The sequence below is a fragment of the Cetorhinus maximus genome, chromosome 7, assembly GCF_964194155.1.
Source record: "Cetorhinus maximus chromosome 7, sCetMax3.hap1.1, whole genome shotgun sequence".
NCBI lineage: Eukaryota > Metazoa > Chordata > Chondrichthyes > Lamniformes > Cetorhinidae > Cetorhinus > Cetorhinus maximus.
The window spans coordinates 48,584,547-48,600,199 of record NC_135885.1 but is presented as its reverse complement, the minus strand read 5'-3'; the positions used below and the strand labels follow the sequence as shown (position 1 = coordinate 48,600,199).

Here is a 15,653-nt window from a genome sequence, read left to right as displayed (position 1 = left end):
GCTTTATTTTATTTCATCACAGCACGGCTTTTTGACGTCTGCCCATGGTAGAAACTGGATGTGTTGGCATGGATGGTGTAAGGGCAAAGAGTGGTGGATGGAGGGCCATGACTTGGCACTAAGCTGGCATAGAGGTTATGAAGGGGATTGGGGGGGGTGGGGTGGGTTGGCATGAAGGGCCATGGTGAGTGGGTGGGGGCATGGGTTGGCATATGTGGGCATGGGTGGTGGGCGGGGGCGAGGGCTAGAGGGTCTAATGTTTAAGAAAACAACTGGGACAAAGTCCCAGAAAAGGCAGGCCTTTTAAACAGCCCACCTTGGCACTTGGCAGCCCCAGCGGCCGCTTCCGATCTGCATCCGGGGGCGGCAGGCCCGACTTCGTCCTGCACCATGTCCCTCACAGAACGAATTCAGGGCATTTTTTCCCCCGAGTAGATGTGGTGAGCTGGGAACTTCCCCTACTCCTGCTACCAGTCTCGGGAGCGAAAATCCAGGCCAATATGTCTGTTTTATAAACCTCTTCACAATTTTAAAGAGCTCCGTTCTCTCTTTGCTGATAGTTGTACCCACTCAGTTCTGGTATTATCCTTGCAAATGTTTTCTGCACTTTTCTCAGTGCTTCTATATTCTTTCTGTAATAGGCAGATTAGAAATGTAAACAGTGGTCAGAGTGTGGTCTAACCAAGGTGCCATAAAAGTTTAACATAAATCTTCTGCTTTTGAGTTAATTTCTTCTAGAAACAAACCACAGTGCTTCATTTACATTTTATGGTTTTGTTAATTTGCATTGTTACTTTTAACGATTTGTGAATCTAGATCCTTTGTGCTTCCACCCCATTTAGACTCATAGTCAAAGTAGCTGGTAGCTCCCTTATTCCATCGACCAAAATGCACCACTTCACACTTATCTATATTGAAATTAATTTTTCATTTGCATACCTATTCTGAAAGTTTGTTAACTTGTATTTTGTTGTAGTCTTGCTCTGTATTAATCATAACTCTAATTTGGTTTTGTCTACAAATTTTGAAATTGTACTTCCAATTTCTGAGTCTAAATCATTTATGTAAATGGTGAACAAAAGTGGTCCCAGCACTGATCCTTGTGGAACATGAGTTTTTGCCAGTCTGAGCAACTACCTTTAATCCCTAGTGTCTATTTTCTATTTTGTAACCAGCTTGCTTTCCATTCTGCTACTTGTCCCTTGATTCCTCATGTTCTGACTTTAGTCATGAGTTTACTATTTACAGAATGTACAAAGGGCTAGGAATTTGTTTGCCCGATATTTCGATGCAGAGGCCACAATGCGTGACCTTCCCACTCTGGTTAGAAATGAAGTGGGCAACATATAAAACTTATGTAACCACCTTACTTCACTGATTGCATCGTGGCCATGAGCAGCTCCTATGCTGATCTCGTCTCCATTGCGCTGCCCTCTGCTCATCCTGAGGATCCAAGTCGCATTTTGAAAAGTCCCCATTTTTGTGATTCAGGCAGCCTTCCCTTTTAAAAATCCCTATAAAGAGATGCCCCAGCAACTCACTGTAGCCTCAGGATAAGCACACCAGAGCACTGAAATACAAGAAGAATGTGACACCATACCAGGGACTGGGCCCCACTGTTTCAGGGATGTTGCACTGGTCAGAGAGGTGGAAGCCAGGAAGGAGGGCATGTTTCTGGCAGGGGCACAAAGCCCACAGAGCCTTAGAAGGGAGTGAGTGCAGGTGGCAAGGATGATTAAAGCCCACAGTGTGACACCTAGGACATGGCAACAGGGCTGAAAAATGATTAATGACCTCACTTGGTCAAGGTGAGTGAATGCATCTGCATATCACAACTCAGACCCACCACACCACTTCTCATACTGCTCAATGCGCCACATTCCCATAACTTACCCAGCAGCGCAACTTGGCCCTCAGGACTCATCCCCAACATCCTTAAATTACATCTCACCACTTCATCCAATCTTGCCAACTGGACACACGCCTCTGCAAACCTACAGCTATTCAGCTATGGCAGGTGCTTCACCCAAGCACACAATCATTGACATTCTGCCCTCTCTCTTGCGCAACAGGAGGAAGACCCACATGACTGGTGGAGGACCAGCATGCCTGCATCCTTTCAACTTCCTGGAGAAGATGGTGCATAAAATTATGGGGACCAATGCCACAGAGCCAGTGACACAGACCCAGGATAATGGTAAATTTCTGCCTTGTATACCTTCTTCATTCACTCCTCACCCTCATCCTGAAAATGTTATGAAATCGAAACTTCAGATGCAGTGTCCGTGGACCTCCTGCTTCCCTACTCACCCACCCTTCCTCCACTCCATTCTCTCCTTTGTTAATTGTATGAATTAAGGTCCAGCATAGACAGGTGGAGGGCATTCATTGGATGAACACTTGAATGCATAATGACACTTATTGACATTGGTAGTGAGTTGTTGGTTAGGAGCTGTGCATTTGTAATGTCTCACTTTGTGAATAAATCTAAAACTGAGTGAAGATTGACTGCTGGTCTCCTCCTTCACCAACTGGCTGTAAGAAGTTTAATATCCTTCTGCTTTTTTGCTTTTAGATAGTCATGATCTGCTGCCTGGTCAGCCACTGCAGCCTAAGGAGGAAGGGTGAGAGTAACAGGAAACCTCTGTGGAAGAAGCACCATCAATTAACCTCACACTCTCAGGCACCAGCTCAGATATTGGCACTGCACATACCTTGAAGGTTAATATAGAGTCGGGATCTGCACGGGTGAGTCACTGGGCACAAGTGGGCTGTAGCCAGGGCAGACGGATAGGTCAACTCATGTGCGAACTCCTCGGAGGACAAGGTCACAGACAATCTCTGCTGCAGAGGACTGGACCCAAAAAAGCACTGGTAACGATGCACACCAAGATGCTAGGTGCAGTGGCATGTCTGCCAACTAGTCTCCAGTCACTGGCCAGAACCATGGAGGAGTCCGACCCTAACATGACAGGGGGCATTGCACAGAGCTTGGAGTCCATCCTTTCCACTGTGGAAATAGTGGCACCTCCATGGCAGCCAGACTGACACATGGTGGAATTTCTACTGCAGCATAGGCGGAGGTCTGATATCTCAGTGCTGTAGTAGTAGTTCAGACAGAGGTCATGAGATCCCTGGCTGCTGTCATGCAAGCTCAGACACTTGCCATCATGGGTGCAGATCCCAGTGCTCAAAAAGGCATGCAGGCTCCTGCAGCAGTCCAGAAAACTGTGTTCCAATAGATTATGAGGACTGCTGATGTGCTGTTCTGTGGGAGTGACGTTGTGGAGCAGGAAACTGTTGTCATCTCTCAGGGTGACAGCATCCGTGCTCCCACCACTGCCTTTGCTGTTGTTTCTCAAGCAACCATCCCATTTTGAGGTGGTGCAATCTGAAGCCAACCCTCAAGACCCAGAGCTGCTCTAGGACATCCTGAAAGACCATCTGCAGCTGTCCTCAGTGAAAGTCAGCAGCCTTCCACCAAACACACGGTAACCACTGGAATAACACTATGTAGGAGCCTGAGGCCAGGCCAGGGCAACCACGAGACAGGCACTAAGGGGATACAGGGTGATTCGTTCTGTTTTTGTATCATTGATGTATTGCTGGATGAAGTGAAGCTGAGTGAAGGTTTTTGCCGTTGACCTTTATTGCATGATGTTAGCCAAATGGACTTTGTGATAGGGAGTTTAGTATGGTTGTGCTGTTAGAGGATGGTGGGAGTATTTTGGGGTAGGGAAGTTCATTTCAAGTGAAAACAAAGTCTCACAAAGTGATCCCTCTTGCTTCATCCACTTGCACGTATTGAATGTGGTCTCCTTGTGTTCTTCATCATCCTGCTATTGAGGTGGCCTGCAGATCCCAGGATGTAGTGGCTAGGCCCTCAGAATTGCGAGGTTGTAGAGGACATAGCACACCATTACAAACATGACCCACTCAGTCATGTACTGGAGAAATCCCTCCAAGCGATCTAAGCAAAGAAACATTTGCTGTAGGAGACCGATAGCTTGCTCGACAGTGTTGTGGGTCACTCCAAGGCTCCCAGTGATGGCTTTCTGACCTTGTGTGGTTGGATGATGGAAGAGAGTCACGAGCCATGTACGGAGCTGAGCTGCCATCTTGTGGTACATCTTAAAGGTCTGGGGACAGATGGCATTACAGGCTGATGCAGGATACAAACATTGTGGGTGCTGCCAGGAGTCACACTTGGTGTGGTTGCACACCAACTGCACTTTGGCAGACTGGCAGCCCTGGCAGTTGCAATATCGCTTTCCATTGATAAGAGGAGCCACATGAGTGCAGTCGTCGATGCCCAACACCATTGGGAATCCTGCTACCCTGGCAAAGCCAAGTGCCTGTTTGTCCTGGTGTTCCTCCACAGGGAAAAAAGGATGAAATTCCCTCTTATTTGTAGAGTACCTCTGTGACTTTTCTGATGCATGATGAACTGTGATACATGTTAATTGGATACTAATCATGTTTAATTGTAGGCATGTGGTAGATTTTATCTTGAGATTCACTTATGCCCCTATAAATAGAGACTGACTTAAACTGTGTTATTGGGTTTGTAGGTGCTTGCTTGTAATCTGTAACTGTGTAAATAAATGCTTATTAAAATGTGTAAAGATTGGCTCCAGTTATATTCTTCATTAATTGGCTTTTGGACTATATGTTGCTGATGTTGCCCACTCCCACCTGGACTATTCCCAGCTGTGGCTTAAAAGGCAAGGGCGATGGTGACCTTCATGGTCACCAGGAGGGCCCTGGTTTAAGGCTCCAGGTCAGCGTGAAGAATGTGGAACAACTCTGTGTTGACCTCTTTTGGGAATTGTAGCCTTCTAAGGCATTGTTCTGGTTCCAAGTAGGAGAGGTGCTCTCAGAAGACGCTATTGCGGTAGAGAAGCCCTTCTCTACTCCCTCATCACAGGGCTTCCCCTCTCTGCCTCCTCCTCTCCATGTCCTGCTCATGTGGAAGAGCAGGTGGCACTGCAACACCTGCTCCCCATACCAATGCAAAGCAATGTTATCTTCTGCTTTTCAGTGGTCAGCAAAACCTCCAAATTATTCCAGCAACTCACCATGGTGCATCCACAAACTTTGCCTCAGCAAAAGTCAAAAACACCTTGGTTGAGTGACCCATTAAATAGCCCTAGAATGGGGCTCATCTTGCTTCATAATGCTTGTTAGTTCAGGGGCTCTTGTGCATCAATGACTTCATGGTAACGCACTTACAATGTCTTTGGGTGCACACATGGGTGCGTACCTGCATGTGACACTCCACTTCACTAATCTCACGCAAGAGACGGTGGCCACTGGTGCCTCTTGGGCATGGAAGCCTCAGGTAGGCCTTCATAGTGGCACCATGCAACTAAATTTCACATCCAAACTTTTAAACATAAGAACAGCAGTAGGCTATTTAACCCTCGAGCCAGTTATAAACAAATTAATAAACTTATTGGTGAGTAATGGACTCAGTTATTTCTACAACAAAATTACTATTATATATCCAATATTTTACAAATCATTAGAGAAACCTTCTCCATAAAACCAAAGTTATCGCAAAGTTATATGGAGAATGCATGTGAAATCATTTACTGTGACGACTTGAACCATTTCCACAAAGCAATTAATAGCTGTAGCTGGAACTGAAGGACTCTCTCTTTCCTGTGTCTTTATACTAACCATATAGGAACATAAGAACAAGAATGGTCTATTTAAATCCTGGAGTCTGTCCTCCGCTATTCAATGAGATCAGGTTGACCTGTGACCTAACTACATATACCTTGCCTTTGCCCCATAATCCCTTGATACCTTTAGCTAACAAAAATCTAACAATCTCAGTTTTAAAATTAACAACTGGTCTAGCATCAATTACTGTTTGCTGACGAGAGTTCCAAAATTCATTCATACTTTTTCACTCCTGGAAAATCTGGCTCCAATTTTTGATTATGGTCCGAGACTCCCCAAATAGCAGAAATAGTTTTTCCCCATCTACCCTATCTGTTCCCCTTAATACCTTGAAGATTTCAATCAAATCACTCCACAACCTTCTAAATTCCAGGGAATACAATTCTGGTTTATTTAATCGCTCCTTGTAGCTTAACCCTTAGAGTCCAGGTATCATTCTAATAAATCTATGCTGCATTCCCGCCAAGGTCAATATATTTTTCCTTAGCTGTAGTGCCCAGAACTGCTCACCGTACTCCAGGTGTGGTCTAACCATGGTTTTGTATAGCTGAAACATAACTTCTACCCCCAAGAGTTAACAAAGTGAGCATCGGTCCTATAGAAAGTGAGTCTGGTGAGTTAACAACAGAAAATGAGATGGCAGATGAATTGAACAGGTATTTTGCATCGGTCTTCATTATAGAAGATACAACAGCCCAGAAATAGCTGTAAATCAGGAAATGGAAGGAAGGGAAGAACTCAGGAAAATTACAATCACCAGGGAAGTGGTACTGAGCAAATAGTTGGAGCTGCGGGCTGATAAATCCCCTGGTCCTGATAGACTTCATCCTAAGGTCTTAAAAGAAGTGGCTAGTGAGATGGCTGATGTGTTAATTTTCCAAAATTCCTTAGATTTAGGGAAGGTTCCATTAGATTGGATATTAGCAAATGTAACTCCCTTATTCAAAAATGGAGGGAGACAGAAAGCAGCAAACTCCAGTTAGCTTAACATCTGTCATAGGGAAAATATTAGAACTATTAGTAAAGACGTTATGACAGGGCACTTAGAACAATTCAAGGTAATCAGGCAGAGTTAACATGGTTTTGTGAAAGGGAAATCATGTTTAACCAATTTATTGGAGTTCTTTGAAGGGGTCACTTGTGCTATGGATAAAGAGGAACTGGTGGATGTATTATACTTGGATTTCCAGGAGGCATTTAAGAAGGTGCCACATCAAGGGCTATTGCGGAAAATAAAAGCTCATGGTGTAGGGTGTAACATATTGGCATGGATAGAAGATTTACTGTTAGCTAGTCAACAGAGAGTAGGCATAAATGGGTCTTTTTCTGGTTGGCTAGATGTGAGAGTGGTATGCCACAGAGATCAGTGCTGGGGCCTCAACTTTTTACAATTTATATAAATGACTTGAATGAAGGCACCGAAGATATGGTTGCTAAATTTGCTGATGACACTAAGATAGATAGGAAAGTAAGTTGTGAAGAGGACATAAGGAGGCTACAAAGAGACATAGATAAGTTAAGTGAGTGGGCAAAGATATGGCAAATGGAGTATAATGTGGGCAAATGTGAAATTGTCCATTTTGGCAGGAAGAATAAAAACGAAACAATATATCTAAATGGTGAGAGATTCCAGAGCTCTGAGATTCAGAGGGACCTGGGTGTCCTAGTGCATGAATCGCAAAAGGTTAGTATGCAGGGTCAGCAAGTAATTAGGGTGAATATGGAGATTTTCACCATTTAGAAAGCAAACAGTTTTATCCTTTTTGGTCCAAAGTGGATGACCTCACATTTTCCAACAATGAAATCCATTTGCCACAGTTTTTCCCATTCACTTAATCTATCAATATCGCTTTGTAATTTTATACTTCCCATTGCTTAATATACTGCTTATCTTTGTTTCATCAGCAAATGTGGACGATGTTTAAAAACAACAATGCCCAACATCCTTGTAGCCTCTTTCGATATCTTTTGGCTGAGTCTTTAAGGGACGTTATGTGGGAGATGACCTGGCACATAACCAAGGCTGTACGAAGCAGGGGACTGGAGACGATGAGGTTGTTTGTCATTTATATCACTGCCTTTACTTTGTTGTTAAAACAGGTATATTAATAATGCCACCTTTAGGGTACTTTAGCAGTAGGAATTCAGTTAAAATGAAGATTGCTGGCGCATTTAAACAGTTTTACTTTACTGGCTTGATTTGTCATTTTAAAAAATTCATTAATGGGATGTTGGTGACGCTTGCAAAGCCAACATTTATTGCCCATTCCAAATGGCTGTACGCCACTTCAGAAGGCTGTTCTGAAATCAACCACAGCGCGGTGGTCTGGAATCACATACAGGCCAGGCCGAGTATGGAGGGCAGATTTTCTTTTCTAGGGGACATTAGTGAACCAGATTGTTTTTTTTTAACAAAATTCCAATGATTACATGGTCACCATTACTGACAATTACCTCTTATTCCTGACTTAATTAACTGAATTTAAAATTTTCAACTGCCTGGTGGGATCTGAACTCATTTTTCTGGATCATTAGTTCAGGACATGGTATTACCAGTCTGGTGATAAAGCCACTCTACTATTCCACCCACCCATCTGGTCAGAACTACGAAAATAAAATGGAGACAAGAACAGAATATTGGAAAAAACTTAGCATATCAAACAAATAAATCGCCTCCAGGAAGCTCCGAAGGTGATTCAGGCAGGGGTATATGTACTTTGACATTCACAATGTGTAGTTGGTGTGGAAATTTAACATTACTTTGATTCTCTAGGTTTGGCAGGCAGGGAAAGGAAAGTAAGCCATTTGCTGGGAGCACCTTGTCATTGAATAGCTTTATTTGGCTTCACCACTGGTCTCCAAGAACATAAGAAATTGAAGCAGGAGTAGACCATACAGCCCTTCAGGCCTGCTCTGCCATTCAAAACGATCATGGCTGATCTTGGACTTCAACTCCACATCCCTGCCCATTCCCCATATCCCTTGATTCCCTGAGACCCCAAAAATCTGTCTACCCCAGCCTTAAATGTATTTAATGATGGAACATCAACAACCCTCTGGGGTAGAGAATTCCATAGATTCACAACCCTTTGAGTGAAGCAATTTCCCTTCATCTCAGTGCTAAATAATTGGCCCCTTATCCTGAGTCTGTGACCGCATGTTTTAGGTTCCCCAACCAGCGGAAACAATCTCTTAGCGTCTACCCGATCAAACCCCTTCAGAATCTTGTACATTTTTATGATATCGCCTCTCATTCTTCGAAACTCCTGAAAAAATGGACCGAATTTGCTCAGCCTCATCATAGGACAACCCCCCTCATCCCAGGGACCAATTTAGTGAACCTTCACTGTACCGCCTCCAATGCAAGTACATCTTTCCTTAAATGTGAAGATCAAAACTGCACATAGTATACCAGATGTGGTCTCACCAAAACCTTGTACAACTCTAGCAAGACTTCTTTATTATATATAATATAAAAGCAAAATACTGCAGATGCTGGAAATCTGAAATAAAAACAGAAAATGCTGGAAAAACTGAGCAGGTCTGGCAACATCTGTGCAAAGAGAAACAGAGTTAATGTTGAGTCCATATGGCTCTTCTTCAGAGCTAAAGAGAAGTAGAAATATGATGGAATTTATACCTTTTAAGAGGGAGTGGAACAGGTGGAACGAGATAGAAGGTCAGGGATAGGTGACAACTAAGGAGAGATTGACGAAGATGTCATGGACACAAGACAAAGGGAGTGTTAATGGTCATGGTGAAGGTGCTGAGAGTGGCATAAAGGTAAGATAGCAGAAGGTGTTAATAGCAGTACAAGGGTCAGCACTCTTGAAAGCAAAATACAAAAACGAGTGACAGATGGCCCTTTGGGGGGAGTGGGGGGGTTTGGGGAAAAGGATAAAAAAATGAACAAATCATAAATATTAAAAAACTTTAATAAAAAAAATAAATAAATAAAAAATGGATTAAAAAAGGGGTCAAGAGGGAGGAGAGCGTTCATGGCCTGAAGCTGTTGAATTCAATGTCAAGTCCGGAAGGCTGTAAAGTGCCTAACTGGAAGATGAGGTGCTATTCCTCCCGTTTGCTTTGGGCTTCACTGGAACATTGCAGCAGGCCAAGGATGGACATGTGGGCATGAGAGCAGGATGGTTATTGAAATGGCAAGCGACAGGCAGGTCTGGGTCATGCTTGCGGACAGAACAAAGGTGTTCTGCAAAGCAGTCACCCAGTCTGCGTTTAGTATTCTCAATGTAGAGGAGACTGCATTGGGAGTTGCAAATGCAGTAGACAATGTAATTGAAGGAGGTGCAAGTGAAGCGCTGCTTCACCTGAAAGGAGTGTTTGGGGCCTTGGACAGTGAGGAGGGAGGTGGTAAAGGAATAGGTTGCATGGGAAGGTGCCATGGGAAGGGGATGAGGAGTAGGGGGTGATGGAGGAATGGACCAGGGTGTCATGGACGGAATGCTGACAGTAGGGTGAGGGGAAGATGCGTTTGGTGGTGGCATCATGCTGGAGGATGATCCATTGAATGCGGCAGCTGGTGGGGTGAAAAGTGAGGACAAGGGAGACCCTATCGTGGTTCTGGGAGGAAGCGGAAGGGGCGAGGGCAGAGGTGCGGTAGATGTGTCAGGCATGGTTGAGGACCCTGTCAACCACAGCGAGGGGTGGGGGGCAACTTCAGTTGAGGGAAAAGGAAGACATGTCAGAAGAGCCATTTTGGAAAGTGGCATCAAGGAACTGAGAGAATGGGATGGAGTCCTTACAGGAAGCAGGGTGCGAGGATTTGTAGTCGAGGTAGCTTTGGGAGTCAGTGGGCTTGTAATGAATATTGGTGGACAGTCTATCACCAAAAATGGAGACCGAGAAGTCAAGGAAGTGAAGGGAAGTGCTGGAGATAGTCCATGTGAAGGTGAGAGAGAAGTGGAAACTGGAAGCAAAATCAAAAAATTTTTCCAGGTCCAGGCAAGAGCATGAAACGGTGCTGATACAGTCATTGATGTACCAAAAGAAGAGTTGTGGGAGGGGGCCTGAGTAGGACTGGAACAAGGAATGTTCCACATACCCCATAAAGAGATAGGCATAACTGGGACCCATGTGGGTGCCCATAGCCACATCTTTTAATTGGAGGGAGTGAGACATGTTTAAGGAGAAATTGTTCAATGAGAGAACAAGTTCAGCCAGGAGAGTGGTGGTAGATGGGGATTGCTCAGGCCTCTGTTCAAGGAAAAAGCAGGAGAGCTCTCAGAACAACCTGGTGGGGGATGGAGCTGTAGAGGGATTGGATGGGTCCATGATGGAGAGGCGGCGGTTAGGACCAGGAAGCTGCAAACTGTTAATATGATGTGGGGCATCAGAGGAATCACGAATATAGGTGGGGAGAGACTGCACAAAGAGAAGTCATGAAATAAAAGGAACAGTAGCAACATGGATACAAAATGGCTGAGGGATAGGAAACAGAGAGTAATGGTTAATGGGTATTTTTTGGGCTGGAAGAAGGTTTATAGCGGAGTTCCCTAGGGATTGGTATTGGGATTGGGACCCTTGCTTTTCCTGATATGTATAAATGATCTAGATCTTGGTGTGCAGGGGACAATCTCAAAGTTTGCGGATGACACAAAACTTGGGAAAATTGTAAACTGTTAGGAGGACAGTGTAGAACTTTAAAAGGACGTTGACACATTGGTGGAGTGGGCAGATTGGTGGCAGATGAAGTTCAATGTGGAGAAGTGTGAGGTGATACACTTTGGTACAAAGAACATGGAGAGACAGTATAAAATAAAGGATACTATTCTAAAGGGTCTGCAGGAGCAAAAAGACCTGGGTGTATATGTACATAAGTCATTAAAGGTAGCTCGACAGGTAGAGAGAGCTGTTTCTAAAGCATACTGTATTCTAGGCTTCATTAATAGGGGAACAGAGTACAAGAGCAGGGATAGGTTATGATGAACTTATATAAGACACAGGTTACACCTCAACTGGAGAATTGTGTACAGTTCTGGGTGCCACACTATAGGAAGGATGTGAACGCATTGGAGAGAGCGCAGAAGAGGGTTACGAGAATGGTTCCAGAGATGAGTCACTTCAGTTGTGAGGAAAGATTGGACAAATTGGGACTGTTTTCCTTGGTGAGGAGAAGGCTAAGAGGAAGCTTGATAGGAGTTTTCAAAATCATAAGGGATCTGGACAGAGTAGATACGGAGAAAATGTTCCCGCTCGTAAACGGATCAAGAACCAGAGGGCACAGTCTTAAAATGTTTTGCAAAAGAAGCAAATGCAAGGTGTGAAAGAACTTTTCCACACAGCGAGTGGTTAGGGTTTAGAACACACTGCCTGGAAATTTGGTGGAGATAGGTTCAATTGAGGCATTCAGGAGGGCATTGGATGATTATTTAAATAAAAACAATGTGCAGGGTTACAGGGAAAAGGCAGGAGATTGGCACTAAGTTAAAATGCTCAGAGAGCCGGTGCAGACATGATAGGTCGAATGGCCTCCTTCTACACCATAACAATTCTGTGTGAGAGAGAATGGAGTCAAGATAGGAAGAAATGAGTTCCGTGGGGCAAGGATAGGCTGACACAATGGGTCTACTGGGACAGTGCTGTTTGTAGATTTTGGGAAGGAGGCAGAAGTGCGCTGTGCGGGGGTGGGAGATTATGAGGTTGGAGGCTGTGCAGGGAAGATCTCCAGAGGAAATGAGGTCAGTGACAGTCCTGGAAACAGTGGCTTGATGTTTGGTGGTGGGGTCATGGTCCAGGGGGAGGTAGGAAGAAGTATCTGAGAGCTGGCGCGCAGCCTGTGCACCAGACAACAGCACCACCCTTGTCAGCAGGTTTGAAGACAAAGTCAGGATTTGACCTGAGGAACGGAGTACAGCAAGCTCAGAAGGAGACAGGTTGGAATGGGCAAGAGGAGCAGAGAAATTAAGATGGCCAATGTCACACCAACAGTTCTCAATGAACAGATCAAGAACAGGCAAGAGGCCAGAGGGAGGGGTCCAGGTAGAGGAAGAATACTGGAGGTGGGTGAAAGAATCCGTTGAATGGGGGAGGACTCCTGCCCAAAGTAGTGAGCGCGGAGATGAAGGTGATGGAAAAAGAGCTCAGCATCATACCAAGCCCAGAATTCATTGAGGTGAGGACGTAAGGGGATGAAATTGAGCCCTTTGCTGAGTACAGAAGGTTCAGCATCAGAGAGTGGAAGGTCAGAGTGTATGGTGAATACATGGCAAGGGGTTGGATTAGAAGAAGGGATGGGGTCAGAGGGATGGGAAGGGGTGGAGGGTCCCGGATGGGCGTTGATATCAATAAGTTGTTGGAGCTTGCGTTCTTTAACAACTGAAAGGAAGAGAAAATGTTTCTTGTTAAGGCGTCAGATGAGACAGCTGTACTCCAATCCTCTTGCAATAAAAGCCAACATGCCATTTGTGTTTCTAATTGCTTGTTATACCTGTATGTTAACTTTTTGCATTCCTTGTATGAGCTCAACTCAAGTCTCTTTGAACATCTACGCTCATAAGTTTCTCACCTTTTAAAAAATATTCAGCTGTTCTATTCTTTCGACCAAAGTAAATAACTTCACACTTCTCTACATTTTAATCCATCTGCCATCTTGTTGCCCAATCAGTTAACCTGTCTATATCTCTTTGCAGCCTCTCTGCGTCCTCCCAACAGCTTACCTTTCCAACTAACTTTATATCATCAACAAACTTAGACACATTGCTCTCTGTCCCTTCATCCATGTCATTATTCACCACCTGCCAACTGACAACTCAAAAAGAAATTCTCCTTACAGATAGAAGAATCTTTCAAAGCTTCAAATAATATGGAAAGTTGGTGGAATTCATTGCACCAACATTTTTGTTCTTTCCCATTTGCCTCACATCCACTCTCCAGAAGTCCCAAGTAATTCTGTCCTTTAAATAAATGCTAAGTCTTCAGCTTTTTAGTTGACTGTCAACCGAATAAACTTCAGGCTCTCATTGAAATTCCTTATTTACATTACATCTGGTCAATCTGAGAGCCGACACACTTCAGTAGGAACACTGAAAAAATTAAAATGAAGAATAAACTGGATATTCTTGAAATAATACATTTTACAAACAGCTTGCGTGGGCTTAGAAGCAGTATGAGACTCACTATTGCATTCAGTTAAAAAGAGATTCAAATACTTGTATGTTCAGATACAAGATGAACTTCAAAATGTTTTACTGAAAGGTAGGCTTTTTTCTAAAGGCCAATTGGGCCCGTCATAAAGGTAAAGACTACATGAGGTTGTTTTGACTTCAGCTGTTGTAGGTGAAGCTTAAACATGTAACATATGCATACACTGCCATTTGCATGTTTAAGCCAATCAAAACCCAGTAACCAATGTCTAAAGATTTCTCAATTAAATATTGTTTCTGTATTGGACCAAGCACAAATATAAGTCAAATTTTCTACCATCTAACATTTCACAAAATGTCAATCGATAAGCAAAATTATTCATCTATTGTCAATGTGAACTGCAAAATGCCAGATACACTGAAACATTTTTTCTGTCAAAGAAGTTTAAACCTTTGTTTTTATTCATTTATTTTGAATGCTCCCTAATAAAAAGCACACAATATTCTAAGCACATACATTTTAAATTACATATACTTTTATTTTTAAACTTTGAGGCCTGCAGAATTAGTTATTTTGGAAAAAAGGCATTATAAAAAATTTTAAACTTCAGGAACTTTCAGGGAATATGCACCAGCTTTCACCAGTAATTGTCACAAAATATTCAACTTACTGTTCATACATTCCAGAATCACTGAGAACAAGAAATCTCTTGGAGTCATGTATAATTCACCCTCATATTCAACTGAGGCAAACTGTTTGAAGCGCTGTTTGCAAGTTGCAGCACACCCGTATTCTTCTTTAGCATCGTCTTTCAGTGTATTTTGGACCTTAAACAAAAAAAAAATGACGTTTTACAATAATTGCATTAACAATAATTAAATTCCAGAATCTAAGCTCGCTTATCTATGTTTTCATACTTCATTTATTCACCATTACTATAATGAAAGGGACAGATATAATTAAATCTATAATAATACCCAGTCTTTGGCTGTCTGCACTTTTCTGATTGGTCAGTGGTATGATTTGGAGGGCGCATGTGGAGTCACGTGGGGCATGGGGAGGATTGGAGGCCATGATGCACGATGATTGCTAACAGTTGGTGGTGGTGGAGGTGATAGTGCAGGGGTTGGTCGTGAAAGAGACCAGAGGATGGTAAGGGGAGCTCAACAACAAAGTTTCACTGGTTGGAAAGATTGAGGAAAGGGGGGGGGATTGGTTTAATAGCATGGGAGGGAAGATTAGTGGTGATGGCGGTGTTGGGGTGGAGTCAAAAACAGTGGAAGGTAAGTGCAGCCCAACAACAAAGTTACGCTGGCTGGAGGGATTGGGGACAGAATGGTGGGGATGCAGGGGTGGGTTATGATACTGGTGGGAGGATTGCAGGAAATTGGGTACATGCAGGGACAAATGGAATGGAGGATGGAGAAAGCATATGAAGAAGGGGTGGGTGGGGACTGATATAAGAGACAGCATGAAAGGAATACGAAGGGGATAACTTGGGGGAGAGAGCGTGGTGAGGGAGATGTGGCATGGGAGGGGTGGCCTGGAGAGGATGGAATGACATGGGATAGGGGTGGCATGCAAGGCAGGGGATGGCGTGGGACAACTTGGAAGAAGTGGATGGCATGGGAAGGTTGGAATGGCACGGCACGGGAGGAAGGGGGTTATATGGGAGAGAGGGGATGGCATTGCATGGGAGGGGTAGATGAGATGATGGAATTGATTAAGTGAGTTAATTTGACTGGAAATGTTCTACAGTCTCTGCTAGGATTAATGACATTTAATACTACCTCTAATCCCTAAATTGTCCACAATTTTATGATATTATCTACAGAATATAGGACAGGAGCAGCTAATGGATA

General features: G+C 43.7%; 1 protein-coding gene across 2 annotated transcripts in view; it reads right to left on the bottom strand.

Moving 5' to 3' along the window:
* micu2 (mitochondrial calcium uptake 2) overlaps positions 1–15,653 on the bottom strand; it is a 515,698-nt gene that overhangs the window by 230,256 nt on the left and 269,789 nt on the right. For both annotated transcript variants that reach the window (XM_078545440.1, XM_078545441.1), the window contains exon 2: positions 14,462–14,618. In XM_078545440.1, coding sequence (XP_078401566.1) covers positions 14,462–14,618 — 157 coding nt within the window. The remainder of the gene's footprint in view (positions 1–14,461; positions 14,619–15,653) is intronic.